The following is a 17,315-nucleotide window of genomic DNA, read 5'->3' as shown; positions in this document are numbered from 1 at the left end:
TGTACATCCCTATAACTCTATGATAATCTCTCATTTTGAGAGAGACCTCTTATGGTGTACAGTGATGGTTGTGTCCCCACACCTTGACCAGGAGGTCCAGTTGTAAATCCCACCTGTTCCAGAGGTGTGTAATAAAATTCGAAATAGTTAATGAGGAAAAATAGCTGAAATAAACTTGTCCAATTTTACTGGTCCGGTCATCCCCAATAACTAGTCCCAATTCCCCAGGAATCTGCCCTCGTACCATCTCTTCAGAAATGGATTCATCGTCTACAGTCCATCTCTAATTGCTCATTAGGTTGCATTCGTATCCTTTCCTGTTGCCTTATCGGTTCCTCCAGAGGGTTTGTCATTACTGTATCAGTGTGTTCAGTCTGCAGCTAAGTCCAAAGGTAAAGATCTGTCCCCATCGCCCCCCCCTCCCCCCCGCCACCCCGCCCCACCGCTGCCCTTTCAGTCCCTCCCTCAATGCTTACACTCCTAGCACCTTCACTCCCACTTCCTCCCTCACAGATAGAGTTTAACTTCCCAGCTTCTCCTCCCTGTGAAAATGTTGAGAACACAAAGAGTACTATAAGATCATTATTCTCTCGAGCATTGTGATGGAATCTGAGGGTGGATCACTAAGCTGAATGTGTTCAGTACAGTAACTCAGAAATTGAAACCAGTTTGAATCAGATTGTGAACATGGCTTCCAGACAGCAGTACCAGACACTGACCGAGGAGACAATTTGTCCCATTTGTCTGGATTTCTTCACCGATCCGGTTATACTGGAGTGTGGACACAACTTCTGTTGCTCCTGTATCACCCAGAGTTGGGGAAAGAAGAAAAACTCCTCTCCAGAATGTAGACAGAGGTTTCTGGAAAGATACCTCAGGTTAAATCGGGCCTTAGTGAATCTGGCCGAGGGGGCTTGGAAGCTAAAGCTGGTTTGAAAGAGAAGGAAAGTAAACCTCACTGAGAAACATCAGCGAGAACTCGGGCTGTTTTGTGAAAGTGACAAGAAATTGATCTGTGAAATGTGTCACAGCACCGAAACACAGACAGCACTGCTTCCTACAGATTAAAGAAGCTGTTGAACTCTATAAGGTAAAGGGGAAATATTTACAAAGACTGAAACTTTTGTCAAAACAGAAAATGCTGGTAAATCTCAGCAGGTTTGGCAGCATCTGTAAGGAGAGAAACACTCTCCAGGAACATACCACTATGTGTATAAGTCCTGCTCTGATTTGTTTCTCCAAAGTGCAGAACCTTGCATTTATTGAAATTAAACTGCATGTGCCAATTCTCAACTCATTTGTCCATCTGAACAGAAATAACTGATGGGAAAACAACAATGGGATAAAGATCAGATGGGCCAATGGTCTGAGAAGTCGCAAATGGAGTTTAAGTTAGATAAATGTGAGGTGCTGAATTTTGGGAAAGCAAATCTTAGCAGCACTTATACACTTTATGGTAAAGTCCTAGGGAGTGTTGCTGAACAAAGAGACCTTGGAGTGCAGGTTCGTAGCTTCTTGAAAGTGGAGTCTCAGGTAGATAGGATAGTGAAGAAGGCATTTGGTATGCTTTCCTTTATTGGGCAGAGTATTGAGTACAGGAGTTGGGACATCATGTGACAGCTGCATGGGACATTGGTTCGGTCACTTTTGGAATATAGCGTGCAATTCTGGTCTCCTTCCTATTGGGACAATGTTGTGAAACTTGAAAGGGTGCAGAAACGATTTACAGGATGTTGCCAGGTTTGAAGGATTTGAGTGAGAGGGAGAGGTTGAATAGATGAGGGCTGTTTTCCCTGGAGCATTGGAGGCTGAGGGATGATCTTTAGAGGCTTATAAAATCATGAAAGGCATGGAATAGGGTAAATAGACAAAGAATTTTCCTGGGGTGAGGGGAATCCAGAACTAGAGGGCATAGGTTTAGAGAGAGAGGGGAAAGATATAAAAGAGACTGAAGGGACACCATTTTCATGCAAAGGTGGTAAATGTATGCAATGAGCTGCCAAAGGATGTGTTGGAGGCTAGTACAATTGCAACACTTACAAGGCATCTGGATGGGTATTTGAATAGGAAGGGTTTGGAAGGAGATGGGGCAGATACTGCTAGGTGGGACTAGATTGAGTTGGGATATCTGGTCGGCATGGACCAGTTGGGCCAAAGGGTCTGTTTCCGTGCTGTGCATCTCTATAACTCTTAATGTTACATTAATGTTGCTCACCTGAATGGACAGGAGGAAAATTAAACTTGGTTTTTGTCTGATTGGTCCTGACATTGTCATGATACAGAAACTGCTCCCACACTGTCTGCAGAATCACAGTTACACCAAGATCCACCAGCGAATAGGCTGTGAGGTTGATATTCATCTTGTTATTATCTCGGTGTTCCCCAAGTTTAGCAATCTCATGCTCTCACTGTAATTCTGTTCCCATTCCATGTGGAGTGTGTGCGTGTGGCTGGTACAGTGGGAGTGTCAATGTCTGTGAGCGGGAGTGTCAATGTCTGTGAGCAGGACTGATGGTCAGTTCCAGTTTATTTTACCCTCTTCTCAATCGTCCTTTCAAAATGTATCACTTTCCAGTTCCGTGTTGTGTCTGCTCATTTCAGTCGTCTCTGTCTGTCGTCTTCTGAAATCCGTTACTGCCATCCTCACTGTTTGTGATTCATTTCTTTCAGGAGGCAGCTTGTCGGAAGAGAAGGTAGGACATGCTCTTTACTGAAACTCTGCACAGTTTGAACAATAACTCAGGGACGGGTTATTATGGGTTTATTTCCTGGTTACTTTTGCTGTTTTAAAATATTATTTAACTCCATTTGTGGTTCACATTCAAGATGGTTCATATTAACTGTCCATCGGTCCTTTGGCACCTCTCTGTTGGCCAGAGAGGAATTGAAAATTATTGCCAATGCCTCTGCTATTTTCAGTCTAGCCTCATTTAATGGCACGAGAGTTTGTCATTCAATTTAGATTATATTGTCATGTGTTCTCGGGTACAGAAGTAAAGGAGTATGATGAATAGTACATGATGTTGCCACACAGGTACCATCATAGCTAAAAAAGTCTCTCTGTTACTTTTTGTAAATGTTTGTAACAATGTTAAAAATGTAAGTATTACAGACCTTCATAGAATAAGTAGAATAAATTATGAAATAAGGTAATAGATAGTTTTAGATATTTTCAGCTTTTTCCTTTGTTTCACAAGCTCTATTTATGTTACAGCAATAGCACAGGCTGGAGTTTTATCATCTCCTGTGGTGTGCGATGTCTCTTATCAGGATATGGTTTTTTGTCTTTCCATGATGTGGTTTTCCACCTGGAATTTTGTCTTTCCAAGTTGTTTGGTTATGGAAACAAATGTTTCATTTAATTTTGTCTCTCATTTGCTGAATGACAAAGCATGCTGAAACCTGATGAGATGAATCATTTATAACTTATTCTAACAAAGTGCAATTTGTTAACACGAATTGCCTGATATTTGCAGGATTAGCAATAACAATTGGACATCACCAGCAGATGATGCCTTGTCTCTAGGAACGTACATCGGCCCTTTACTGTACACAATTTGGAGACAAATGATGGATGATATTAACCTGGGTAAAAAACATTTAATATTCCTGATTGTAAATCCAGCTACACCTGTAGCACGATATTATCTGAAAAATATGTTGTCACTTGAGGGCTTATGTTAACAGACCACTTGTGTGGATGGAATCAGACAGGAGGGGCAGCAGAAACTCTCTACTCTGATGAGGAGGTGCCTATGTTAAACTGGGGTGGACATAGTTAAAAAAAATTCCCAACTCTGTCTATTCTAGTCACTGGAGGCTGTGACGATCCTTTTGAAGTGTCCAAGGTTCAAAACAACAGTGAATAACATTCATATGCTTAAAATGATCACAAGTTCTAAAACATGGTGCAGATATATGACGACTTCAGTAATGGTGAGTAACAAGGTCTTTTGGAGATATTGAGGCTGATAGATGGATCCCACTGACTGAGCAGTGAAGCTCCTGATCTCCATGAATTTGACCAGCATCCGAATCTATTCTGATATTTGAGCTTCAGTACAACATTCCTGTCAGTTTTCCATGGATTTGTAGTGTGGAAAGATGTTGTGTGGTCCCTGATGAATGGGTGGCAAATAATAATCTGTTCTTGCTTCCAGTGAGGAGAGAGTTTCATTGGGAGTGACAGTAACATGGGGTCATGGAGGGAGAAAGGAAACATAAAGGAACAATATGCAACTCAATAAACTCACATCGTAGTCAGATAAATCATCACAGAAATTCAGACAAATTGTCTTTCACTTAAATCCCTTTGTATCCTGTTTTGCTCATGTATCGTATTGAATGAGTTGCTAAATCCATCAGAAAGGAGGTCAGTGGAAGATGAAGGACAGCCCCAGTTGCTTAAGCATCTCTTCTGGGCAGATGTGGGCTTATCAACTGAGCATTCAACTGTCTTTGGGCTTTGTTCTGATCTGCAGATATGCTGCTGCTTTTTACTGAGAATGTTTTCTCTGCCCACATTCTGGTCTATTTGCCCCTAAACTGTTTAACTTCTGCCTACTGTTTCCCACACAAGCTCTCAGTTTTGTTGGGGCTGGCTCCTCATGTCCAATCCAAGATTCTTTCCAGATTTTAGCAAACCAAGCTCTAACAACCCATCCTGCATTTCTCTGTTTTTGGAATTATCTCTCAATTTACAAAGTGCTTCAATATTCTTGATTACCACAGGGGATCAAAAGGTATGGGGAAAAGATAGAGGAGTGCGTCTGAGAAACATATCACCACGATCATAGCAGAGCAGACCTGATGGGTCAGACAGCCTAATTCCACTCCAATGTTGCATGGTTTTATGGTCTCACTTGATTAATTCTGAAATCCATGCCCATCTCCATCACCTCGTGAGATCGTTTAACTGAATGTGATCTTTCACATTAAAACTGAAAGCAGGTGGATTCCGGAAGTGCGGAGAGTGATCATGGCATCCGCACAGCAGCTCCTGAGACTGACCGAGGAGGTAATTTGTCCCATTTGTCTGGATTTCTTCACCGATCCAGTTACACTGGATTGTGGACACAACTTCTGCCGCTCCTGTATCATCCAGAGTTGGGAAAAGAAGTTAAACGCCTGCCCGGAATGTAGAGAGGTGTTTCCGGAAAGAAACCTCAGCGTAAATCGGGCCTTAGCGAATCTGGCCGAGGAGGCTCGAACATTAAAGCTGGAGACGAAGAGTAAATCTCACTGTAAGAAACATCAGAGAGAACTGGAGCAGTTTTGTGAAACTGACAGAAAGTTGGTCTGTGTGATGTGTGTCACTGCACCGGAACACAGAGAGCACCGCTTCATGCAGATTAATGAAGCTGTTAAAATATACAAGGTAAAGACGAAATGTTAAAAAGCTGTGAATTGTGTCACAGTTTCAAAGTCTGACAGTTTCATGCTGCGATTTCTCTTCCAATTCCAGGCTAAACTGAAATCTGCCTTAGATTCACTCACAGAGAAGAAATCGGCGGTTCTACAAACGGAACTGACCCAGAAACGGAAGATTTCCGAAGTGAGGGTGAGGTCTCCCTGTGCTGATTTTCTGGGATCTCGGTTAGTTTTGTTCCCTTTACCGCGGGACATTAATGAGGTTTCACATTTCATTTGGTAGGAACAGGCGAGCAGTCTGCAGACCCACATCACATCCGAGTTCACTAAAATGCACCAGATTTTCACTGAGAAAGAGCAGCGTTTACTCCGAGATCTCAGGGAAGAAGAGGAGAGGATTGTAGAAACAATGAAGGAAAACCTTCGCGAGATTCCGGAGAATTTAAATTCTATTGAGACGAAACTCTCAAAGTTGCAGAAACAGATGGAGCAAACGGACGAACTGAAATTTCTGAGGGTCAGTTTTGACAGTCAGGTCCATGAAACGTCACCTGGTTATAGAGTCAGATGTACAACGTGTCCATGCCCTTCAGTCCAACGTGTCCATGCCGACCAGATATCCTAACTGAATTCAGTCCTGTTTGCCAGCACTTGGCTCACATCCCTCTAAACCCTTCTTATTCATGTACCTATCCAGATGCCTTTTAAATGTTGCAATTGTACCACTTTTTCTAACAGCTCATTCTATACACGCACCACCCTCTGTGTAAAAATATTGCCCCCTTGGGCCCCTTTTATATCTTTCTAGTCTCACCACCATACCTCTGTCTTCTAGTTCTGGACTCCCCCACCCCAGGGAAAAATACCTTGTCTATTTATTCTATCCATGCCCCTCATGATTATATAAACCTCGATCAGGTCACCCCTCAGCCTCAGATGCTCCAGGGAAAAAGCCTCCAGGCTATTCAGCACCTCCCTCTAGCTCAAATTCTCCAACCCCGGCAACATCCTTGTAAACGTTTTTCTGAACCCTTTAAAGTTTAACAAAATCCTTCTGATACGAAGAAAAGCAGAGTTGTATGCAATTTTTCAAAGGTGTACTAATCACTGGCCTGTACTGCCACTACATGACCTCACAACACTATATCGGTGGTCTCAACAATAAAGGAAGGCATACCAAATGCTTTCTTCACTATCCTAATCTATCTGTGACTCTACTTTTCAAGTAGCTATAAACCTGCACTCCAAGGTCTATATGTTCAGAAACATTCCCCAGTACCTTACAATTAAGTGAATAAGTCCTGCTCTGATTTGCTTTTCCAAAATGCAGCACCCTTTCATTTATTGAAATTAAACTCTATCTGCCACTCCTCAGCCCATTTGCCCATCTGAACAGGAATAACTGATGAGAAAATGACAACAGGATCTTGATCAGATAGGCCAATGGGATGAGAAGTGGCAGATGGAGTTTAATTTAGATAAATGGGAGATGCTGCACTTTGGGAAAGCAAATCTTAGCAGGACTTATAGACTTAATGGTAAGATCCGAGGGAATGTTGCTGAACAAAGATCTTGAAGTGCAGTTTCATAGCTCCTTGAAAGTAGAGTCACAGGTAGATAGGATAGTGAAGAAGGCATTTGGTATATGTTCCTTTATTGATTAGAGTATTGAGTACAGGGTTGGACAATAGACAATAGGTGCAGGAGTAGGCCATTCAGCCCTTCGAGCCTGCACTGCCATTCAATATGATCATGGCTGATCATTCCTAATCAGTATCCTGTTCCTGCCTTATCTCCATAACCCTTGATTCCACTATCTTTGAGAGCTCTGTCCAACTCTTTCTTAAATGAATCCAGAGACTGGGCCTCCACTGCCCTCTGGGGCAGAGCATTTCACACAGCCACCACTCTCTGGGTGAAGAAGTTTCTCCTCATCTCTGTCCTAAATGGTCTACCCCGTATTTTTAAACTGTGTCCTCTGGTTCAGCACTCACCCATCAGTGGAAACATGTTTCATGCTGCCAGAGTGCCCAATCCTTTCATAATCTTATATGTCTCAATCATATCCCCTCTCAGTCTTCTAAACTCAAGGGTACACAAGCCCAGTCGCTTCAGTCTTTCAGTGTAAGGTAATCTCTCCATTCCAGGAATTGACCTCGTGAACCTACGCTGCACTCCCTCAATAGCCAGAATGTCTTTCCTCAAATTTGGCGACCAGAACTGCACACAGTACTCCAGGTATGGTCTCACCAGGGCCCTGTACAGCTGCAGAAGCACCTCTTTGTTTCTATATTCAATCCCTCTTGTTATGAAGGCCAGCATGCTCTTAGCCTTCTTCACTACCTGCTGTACCTGCATGCTTGCCTTCATTGACTGGTGTACAAGAACACCCAGATTTCTCTGTACTGCCCCTTTACTACCTCAATGGAATTAATTTAGGTAATCTGCCTTCCTGTTCTTGCCACCAAAGTGGATAACCATACATTTATCCACATTAAACTGCATCTGCCCACTCACCTAACTTGTCCAGGTCACCGTGCAATCTCCTAACATCTTCATCACATTTCACCCTGCCACCCAGCTTTGTATCATCAATAAATTTCCTGATGTTATTGCTGATACCACCTTTTATATCATTAACATTATATTGTAAAAAGCTGCGGTCCCAGCACGGATCCCTGCTGTACCCCACTGGTCACTGCCTGCCATTCCAAAATGGAGCCATTTATCACTACCCTTTGTTTCCTATCAGCCAACCAATTTTCAATCCAGTCTAGTACTTTTCCCCCAATACCATGCGCCCTAAGTTTACTCACTAGCCTCCTATGTGGAACTTTATCAAAAGCTTTCTGAAAGTCCAGGTACACTACATCTACTGGATCTCCCTCGTCCATCTTCAGAGTTACATCCTCAAAAAACTCCAGAAGATTAGTCAACCACGATTTCCCTTTGACAAATCCATGCTGACTCTGTCCTATCCTGTTACTACTATCCAGATGTGTTGTAATTTCATCCTTTATAATAGACTCCAGCATGTTTCCCACCACTGAGGTCAGACTAACTTTCTATAATTTCCTGCTTTCTCTCTCCCACCTTTCTTAAAAAAGTGGTATAACATTAGCCACTCTCCAATCCTCAGGTACCGATCCCGAATCTATCGAATTCTGGAAAATAATCACCAACGCATCCATGATTTCCTGAGCCACCTCCTTCAGTACCCCGGGATGTAGACCATCAGGCCCCGGAGACTTATCAACCTTCAAACCTAACAGTCTCTCCAACACCAAATCCTGGCAAATATAGATTCCCTTAAGTTCAGGTCCTTCAGCCACTGTTACCTCAGGGAGATTGCTTGTGTCTTCCCCAGTGAATACAGATCTGAAGTACCCATTTAATTCTTCTGCCATTTCTTTGTTCCCTGTAATATATTTCCCTGTTTCTGTCTTCAAGGGCCCAATTTTAGTCCTAACCATTTTTTTTCCTTGCACATACTTGAAAAAGCTTTTACTATCCTCCTTTATATTATTGGTCAGTTTACCTTCGTACCTCGTTTTTCCTTTGCGTATTTCCTTCTTAGTAATCCTCTGTTGTTCTTTAAAAGCTTCCCAGTCCTCTGTTTTCCACTTATCTTTGCTATGTTATACTTTTTCTCTTTTAACTTTATATGTTTCTTAACTTCCCTCATCAGCCACGGCCGCCCATGCCTCCTCCTGGGATCTTTCTTCCTTTTAGGAATGAACTGATCCTGCAACTTCTGCATTATACACAGAAATATCTGCCATTGTTCCACCACGATCATCCCTGCTAAGGTATTGCACCATTGAACTTTGGCCGTGTTAAAGCTGTATGGGACATTGTTTCGGCCACTTTTGGAATATTGCATGTAATTCTGGTTTCCTTCCTGTGGGAAGGATGTTGTGAAACTTGAAAGGATTCAGAAAAGATTTACAAGGATGTTGCCATGGTTGAAGGATTTGAGGGAAAGGGAGAATTTGAATAGACTAGGGTTGTTTTCCCTGGAGCATCAGAGGCTGAGGGGTGACCTGATAGAGGTTTATAAAATCATGAGGGACATGGATAGGGTAAATAGACAAAATCCTTTCCCTGGGGTGGGGGTGGGGGGTCAGAACTAGAGAGCATAGGTTTAGGTTGAGAGGGGACGATATGAAAGAGATCTAAGGAGCAACATGTTCATGCAAAACGTGGTACATGTATGGAATGAGCTGCCAGAGGAAGTGGTGGAGGCTAGCACAATTGCAACATTTTTTAAAGGCATCTAGATGGGCTTATGAATAGGAAGGGTTCGGAAGGATATGGGCCAGGTGCTGGCAGGCAGGTGGGACTAGATTAGGTTGGGATATCTGGTTTGGCATGGACAAGTTGGTGCAAAAGTTCTGTTTCCGTGCTGTACATCTCTGACTCTTAATGTTACATTAGTGTTGCTCACCTGAAATGGAAAGGAGGAAAATTAAACTTGTTTTTTGTCTGAACTGTTCTGATGTTGTCACGTACAAAAACCGCTCTCACACTGTCTACAGAATCTCAGTAATACCGAGATCGTCCTGGGATTGGGCTGGGAGGTTGATACTCATTTTGTAATTATCTCAGTGTTCCCCCCCAAGTTTAATTATCTCATGGAACTCCCATTATAATCCAGTTCCAGTTCCATGTGGAGAGTGTGTGGGTGTGTGTCTGGTACAGAGGGTGTGTGAGAGTCACTGTGACTGAGTGGGACTGATGGTCAGTTCCATTTTTATTTTATCCTCTCCTCAACCTTCCTTTCAAAATATATCACTTCACACTTCCGTGTTGTGGCTGTTCATTTCAGCAGCCTGTCTGTCTCCTCCTGAAATCTGTTCCTGCCATCCTCACTGTTTGTGATTCATTTCTTTCAGGAGGCAGCTTGTCGGAAGAGAAGGTAGGACATGCTCTTTTCTGAAACTCTGCAGTTTGCTCAATAACTCAGGGACGGGTTATTATGGGTTTATTTCCTGATTATTGTTGCTGCTTTGAAATATTATTTAACTCCATTTGTGGTTCACATTCCAGCTTTGTTATAAGAAGATACTTACTGCAACTAAGTAGTAAGAAAAATGGAGATTTAGAGGACAAAGAGGCACTTCAGCCATTGAGTCTGTCTGTCAGTCAAAAACAAACGCTTCCCTTTTCTCATCCCATTTCCAACACTTGGCACACTGCCTGGTATGCCATGGCATGATAGGTGCACATCTAAATGGTTTTAAAATGTTTTGAGGGTTTCTAAACATCTTGCATTCTTACTGACCAGTGAGTTCAGATTTTCACCACTTGCTGTGGTGAAAAAAACATGCCTCACATCCCCTTCTAGCCCACTCCTCCACCCACCCACACACACACACACCCCTTAAGTCTGCACAACCGGTTATTGATCCCTCCATCAAGGGGAAACATTTCTCTTGTCTGCATTTATCTATACCCATCGTTATTTTGTACATCATCATCATGTCCACATTCTGTGTGCTCTGCTCCAAGGAAAATAACTTCAGTCTGTCTAATCTCTCTTCACAACTGAAACTCTTCAGCCCAGAGAACATCCTAGTAAATTGCATCCTCTCCAGGCCAATCACATTCCTTCTGTGATGTCGATTCCAGAACTGCACACAACACTCCAGCTGTGGCCTAACCAACACTTCATACAATTCCATCATCACCTTCCTGTATTTAAACTCTATGCCTTGACAAATAAATGCAACTGTCATATGTATTCTTAAACACTTTATCTACCTATCTTAGTAAATTCAGGGACCAGTGGGTATGCACACCAAGGTCAGACAATCTGACCAGCCTGTCTACATCCTCCTGTAATGCCAAGCTATCCTCTTCACTATTTAACAACTCAATATTTGTGAGATTCCATGTCCAGTGAAGTAGCTCGGCTTCCTCTTGAGCTAACACAGTTGACTTTGAGAACAGCAAAGGAATTAAGGGTTATGGTGAGATTGCGCTTAGTGGAGCTGAGATCACAAAAAGATAAGCCATGATCATATTGAATGAGAGCAGGCTGAATGGACCAGGTGGCCTACTCCTGCTCCTAATTCTTCTGTTCTTAGGTTCTAACCCATTAATTTTCCTACCATCCTCAAACTTACTGATCACTTCCTGCCTTCAAAGCTAAATCAGTTATACATATCATAAACAGCAAAGATCACAATACTCATTTCTGTGGATCCTCCCTGTACACCAGCTTCCAGTCACAAAACGCATCTCTCAAACATCACTCACTGCTTCCTGCCACTTAGCCAATTTTGTATCCAATCAGCCAATTTCCTTTGCCTTCCAGGACTTTTGATGTCACTGTCAGTCTCCCATGCACGATGTTATCAAAAGCCTTGCTCAATCCAAGTAGCTTTGGTCAAATGCAGTGCCCTCATCTGGACTGCTGGTTATATTTTTGAAAAATTCAGTCAAGTTGGTCAGACTTGACTCCCCTTAACAAACCCATGCTCTCCCACTTTGAAGTGCACATAAATCATTCAAATAGATTCTATACCATTGTGGTCAGACTGACTGGCCTTTAGATTCCTGCTTTATCCCTTGCTCCATTCTTGAATAATGGTTCTACATTAACTATCCATCGTTCCTCTGGCAATTCTCTGGTGGCTAGAGAGGAATTGAAAATTATTGCCAATGCCCCTGCTATTTTCAGTCTAGCCTCATTCAACAGGGCTAGAGTTTGTTTCAATTTAGATCTTATTGTCACGTGTACTCAAGTACAGAAGTAAAGGAGTACAATGAATAGTGTATGATGCCACACACGTGCCATCTTCGGTACAAAGATACTTCAGCTCGCTATTACGTTTTTAACAATTACAAAAATTTACAAAGTAGTAAGATTACAGATCTTCGTAGAATAACTTACGAAATAAGGTAAGAGATATTTTCAGCTTTTCTTTGTTTCACAAGCTGTCTTTAAGTACAGCCTGTGTTATTGCTGTAACTTTTATCATCTCATGTGGTGTGTGATGACTCATAATTAATCTCTTGTCAGTATATGGCTTTTTGTCTTTCCAAATTGTTTTGTTTGGTTATGGAAACAAATTTTTCACTTAATTTTCTCCCACATTTGCTGAATGACAAACCATGCTGAAAGCGGACTAGATAAATCATTTATAACTTATTCTAACAAAGTGCAATTTGTTAACACGAATTGTCTGATATTGGCAGGATTAGCGCTAACAATTGGATATCACCAGCAGATGGCGCCTTGTCTCTTGGAAAGTACGGCCCTTTACAGTACACAATTTGGAGAGAAATGATGGATGACATTAACCCGGGTAAAACACAGTTTAATATTCCTAATCGTAAATCCAGCTGCCACGTGTAACAGGATATTATCTGGAAATTATATTGTCACTTGAGGGTTTGTGTTAACAGACACCTCCATGTGGATGAAATTTAGAGAGTTAATAAACAGAAGGGGCTGCAGAAACTCTCTACTCTGATGAGGAAATGCCGGTGTTGGACTAGGGTGGACACAATTAATTTTTTTAAAACTCTGCCTACTCTAGTCACTGACTGCTGTGATGATCCTCTTAGTGTCCAAGGTTCAAAACAACAGTGATTAACATTCATATACTTAACATGATCACAAATTCTAAAACATGGCACAGATATATGACAACTTCAATAATAGCGAGTAACAAGCAACTTGGAGATCGTGAGGCTGATGGTGGGATCAATCTAACTCTGCAGTGAAGTTCTCCTGATCCCTTCATAAATTTGACCAGCGTCTCGATCTCATCTGATATTTGGGCTTCACGACAATATTCCTACCAGTTTTCCACGGATTTGTAGTGTGGAAAGATGTTGGGTGGTCCTTGAGGAACGGGTAGCAAATAATCTGTTTTGCTTCCAGTGAGGAGAGAGTTTCATTGGGAGTGACAGTAACATGGGGTCATGGAGGGAGAAAGGAACAATATGCAACTCAAACTCACATTGTAGTCAGATAAATCATTACAGAAACTCAGACAAATTGTCTTTCACTTGAATCCCTTTGTACCCTGTTTTGCTCATGTATTGAATGAGTTGCTGAATCCATCAGAAAGGATGTCAGTGTTAGGTGGAAGACAAACCCAGTTGCATGAGCATCTCTTCTGGAGAGACATGGGCTTTATTAACTGAGCTGAATTCAACTGTTTTTAGTCTTTGTTCTGAGCTGTAGATTTGCTTTCTGCTTTTTACTGAGAATGTTTTCTCAGCCCACCTTTTTGTGGTCTATTTACCCCTGTCCTGTTTAATCGCTACTCGCTGTTTCCCACACAAGCTTAGTGTAAACGGAGTTGTGTCATCATATCCAATTAAAGACTCTTTCCAGATCTTAGCGACCCAAGCTCTAACAACCCATCCTGCATTCTTCTGAATTTGGAATTTTCTCTCAATTTACTTTCTTCTACAACGTGCTTCAATATTCTTGATTACCACAGGGGATCAAAAGATATGTTTCTCAGATCCCATCACCTCCCTTTTCCCCATATCACTGTGATCATAGCAGAGCAGACCTGCTCGGCCAAATGGCACAATTCCAGTCAACTGTCACATGGTCATAGGGTCTCACAGGATTAATTATGAAATCCATGCTCCTCTGCATCACCTACTATTTGAACCACACCAGCCAGATTTTACCCACTCTGAGAGCACCACAATAGTCTTGATGTGGGATGTCACTTACACGATCAGCATTTGCTTCCCATTACTAACTGCCAGCGGGAAGGAGAAGTACCAGGTTTCCTTACAATGATTCAACAGATACATTCGATGTGCTGAATGGCCTCTGTACTAGATTATTCTAATCTCCCTCTCCAATTCCACTCCATCCACTACCCATTCTTCCCTGCTCTTCCAGCACACTCTCTCCCATTTCCCCCAGTCTTATCCCTTTCCCTGCTCTTGCTTACCCCTCCCTGCTCTTCTTTCTCCTTCCCTCCTCCACTTATCCCACTGAACCTCCCCAATATTTCCCACCCTTCCTCACCTCCTGCACTCTTACTAACTCCTCCCCTTTTGTTCCAAACCCCCTCCTTTCCCTCACGTTTCCTCTCCCCTACTCTTCATCCATTCTTCTGTTTACACCCTCCCACTAATACCTCTCTGTGCCCTCCCCACGCCCTTTTTCTGACCTACCCCCACTCGTCCTCCCTTCCAAGCCTGCTCTTCCTTCTCTAATGTCCTGCTCTACAATCTCCTCTATCCTGCTCTCCATTTTTCTCCCTGCCCAACCCCTCCCCACTCCCAATCTTCCATCCTCTCCCCTATATTTTCATCTCATTTCTCCACAACTCTCATGCAGCATTGTCCCTTCCTGTTCCCCATTCCCGCTCTTTCTACCTCACTCCCCTCCCTTCACACGATTATTATTTTCCCTCCCCTCAGCTGCTCTTCCTTCCCCCACCATTCCACCATTTGTCCATTCCTCAATTTTCCCACCCCACAAAATGCTCCCTTCCCCACACTTACCTCTCCTCCAACATTCTTCCACCCTCCTCTCTTGCTTCCTCTCCAATGCACTTTCTTGTCCGTCCCTCCTTCCCTCCACTCTCCCAATAACATCCCATCTCCCTCTATTCCCTCCACTCGTTCACTGTTCCCTCCCCCACTCCCTAAACAGTTCCGACTTGCTGCACACATTCCCCTCTCTGTACACCACACTCTTCTGTTTTCCACTCTCTTCCCCCACTGTTTCTTCCAACTCCTCCTCCGCTCTTCCTTGCCTCATCCAGCACTTCCTTCTCCATTCTCCTCCCCATTCTTCCTATAAGTAGGTTCCATTATTCTCTGTCTCTGTCTCTCTGATGGTGTTATTTGATCTCTCCCCCAGCTCCAGCCTCTCTGACTCTGGATCCGAACACAGCGCATCCCCGGCTCATCCTGTCTGAGGACCGGACCAGTGTGAGAGTCGGAGACACAGAGCAGCAGCTCCCTGACTCCCCGGAGAGATTTGATCTCTTGCCCTTTGTCCTGGGATCAGAGGGATTCACATCAAGGCGGCATTACTGGGAGGTGGAGGTGGGACAGAAGACGTGGTGGATTCTGGGAGTGGCCCGAGAGTCTGTGAAGAGAAAAGTGGGATTCAGACTGAACCCGGAGACGGGACTGTGGACTGTGGGGTTGTATCCCAGAGATGGTTATTTTGCCGCCACGTCCCCCTCACCAACACCCCTCTCCCCGAGTGTGAATCCCCGGAAGATTGGGGTTTTCCTGGACTATGAAGGTGGACAGGTGTCATTGTACAATGCGGACACCATGTCCCATCTCCACACTTTCACACACACTTTCACTGAGAGGCTCTTTCCCATCTTCAATCCGGGGTTGAATGACGGCGGGAAAAACTCCGACCCGCTGACAATCTGCGGGATTGAAAGGCACTGACAGATCCATCCCATAATTTCACCCCGTCCCCCTGCCTCCTGCCAGCTGTAAGCTGATGGGTGTGGGTCTCACAGTCTCAAGTGGAGAGAGAAGCCAGGTTAACATTCCGGGAATAAATCCTGAATCAGTACTGAAAACAGAAAGATCAGCAAGGAGCTGTGTATGACTGGGGGAACAGAAGAAACAAATAGAAGTCCAATTGTAGTGTTAGAAATCACACAACATCAGATTATAGTCCAAAAGGTTTGTTTGGAAGCACTACCTTTCGGAGCACTGGTCTTTCATCAGGTGGTTGTGGAGAGTCGGTGGGGTCTTTCCAGGGGGGACACCAGATCATTTCACTGCAAGGCAGAGAGAGACAGGGAGATCCAGAAAGGGTTGAGGAAGTGAAGGCAACGAATACAAGAATTCCTTGAGTCACTGTTATTCCCACCTTCACGGTGATCAGGTGGTCTTGGTTTCCAGTGGACGGAGGTTCAAATCCTTGTGAACAACTGAGTAAATTTGGATGGTTTAGCTGGCTCCCACACCACTCCCGACACACAGCAATGTAGGTGACTCTTAATGTCGGCTGGGCATTCAGTTCTGAGCAACACCAACACGAACATCTCATCAATGATTATATCAAAGAAGACTGGAGGGGAGACCAGTTGCTGTTGTGATCCACGTCACTCTTCAGTTTGGACTCAGGTAGTGAGCAAGTGTCATTCCCATGTTGCCTGGCCCACTGAGTGCTTCCATCGTTTTCTGCTGATATTAATGACTCATTGGTTTGATTCCTGTATTTATGATAGCACTGTCAGTTTGTTAAACTTTAAATTCTCAACCTGTTACAATAATGTCAATGATTAAATAGTGCTGGCCATTGAACTGGATCTGCCCAGGTTTGTAAATATTAATCAGAACATCACATTCATGTGGGTACTCTGTAATAAAATTGTTGGTAAGGAGACTTATGTATATGTGATGTCTCCTGCTGTGAATATTGTTGATAATCTGTACTGAATGTGCTATATAAATTGATTTGGATACGTACACCATTCCTGTAAATGTTGAACCACATGAAATCCACTTCACTTGAACTGAAGTCAGTATTCATTGGTCGCTGGGTTTCTGGTCAATCTCATCATCGGTTTACTTCAGTGAAATCATCCTTAAATCATGATGTTGTAATTACTTGTTTTTTTTTGCAAAAGTATTAAAGCACTCTTGTTAAACTGCGCAGTTTCAGGCAGAAGAGATCACACTGAGTCAGACACAGCCCAAGTGCACATATAGTTGAAGGCATGTGGAGGTAGTGTGAGACTAGAACTGGTTCATGTTTTGTTTTTCCATTTTAAAAGTTTGAAATTTGGTCACTTCAGTAATGAAAAGGTCGCTGACCCAGCTGACTGAGGGACAGGAATCTGCTGAAGCCTGAACAAGGTCTCAATAGGTGGTGATTACTGTTAAAGCTCAATACATCGGAGTCAGTTGTATATAACGAATGAATGATCTTACTAAATGTTACAATGCAAACGCAATAAAATGCAGTGAAAAAC

The 17,315-nt window shown here is 43.1% G+C and overlaps 1 protein-coding gene across 1 annotated transcript; it reads left to right on the top strand.

The window, feature by feature from the left end:
* Window positions 1-687: 687 nt before the first annotated feature.
* On the top strand, window positions 688-17,299 carry LOC132832961 (zinc-binding protein A33-like). The gene is made up of 8 exons (XM_060851209.1): window positions 688-930; window positions 2,671-2,693; window positions 4,951-5,377; window positions 5,465-5,560; window positions 5,654-5,887; window positions 10,266-10,288; window positions 12,574-12,683; window positions 15,224-17,299. The coding sequence occupies exons 1-8, from the start codon at window positions 688-690 to the stop codon at window positions 15,772-15,774; spliced, it is 1,707 nt and encodes a 568-aa protein (XP_060707192.1). The 3' UTR covers window positions 15,775-17,299.
* The last annotated feature ends 16 nt before the right edge of the window (window positions 17,300-17,315 follow it).

Source organism: Hemiscyllium ocellatum, chromosome 35 (genome assembly GCF_020745735.1).
Source record: "Hemiscyllium ocellatum isolate sHemOce1 chromosome 35, sHemOce1.pat.X.cur, whole genome shotgun sequence".
In the NCBI taxonomy this organism is placed as follows: Eukaryota; Metazoa; Chordata; class Chondrichthyes; order Orectolobiformes; family Hemiscylliidae; genus Hemiscyllium; species Hemiscyllium ocellatum.
The sequence above is the reverse complement of the archived record's forward strand: the minus strand, read 5'-3'. Positions and strand labels throughout refer to the sequence as shown.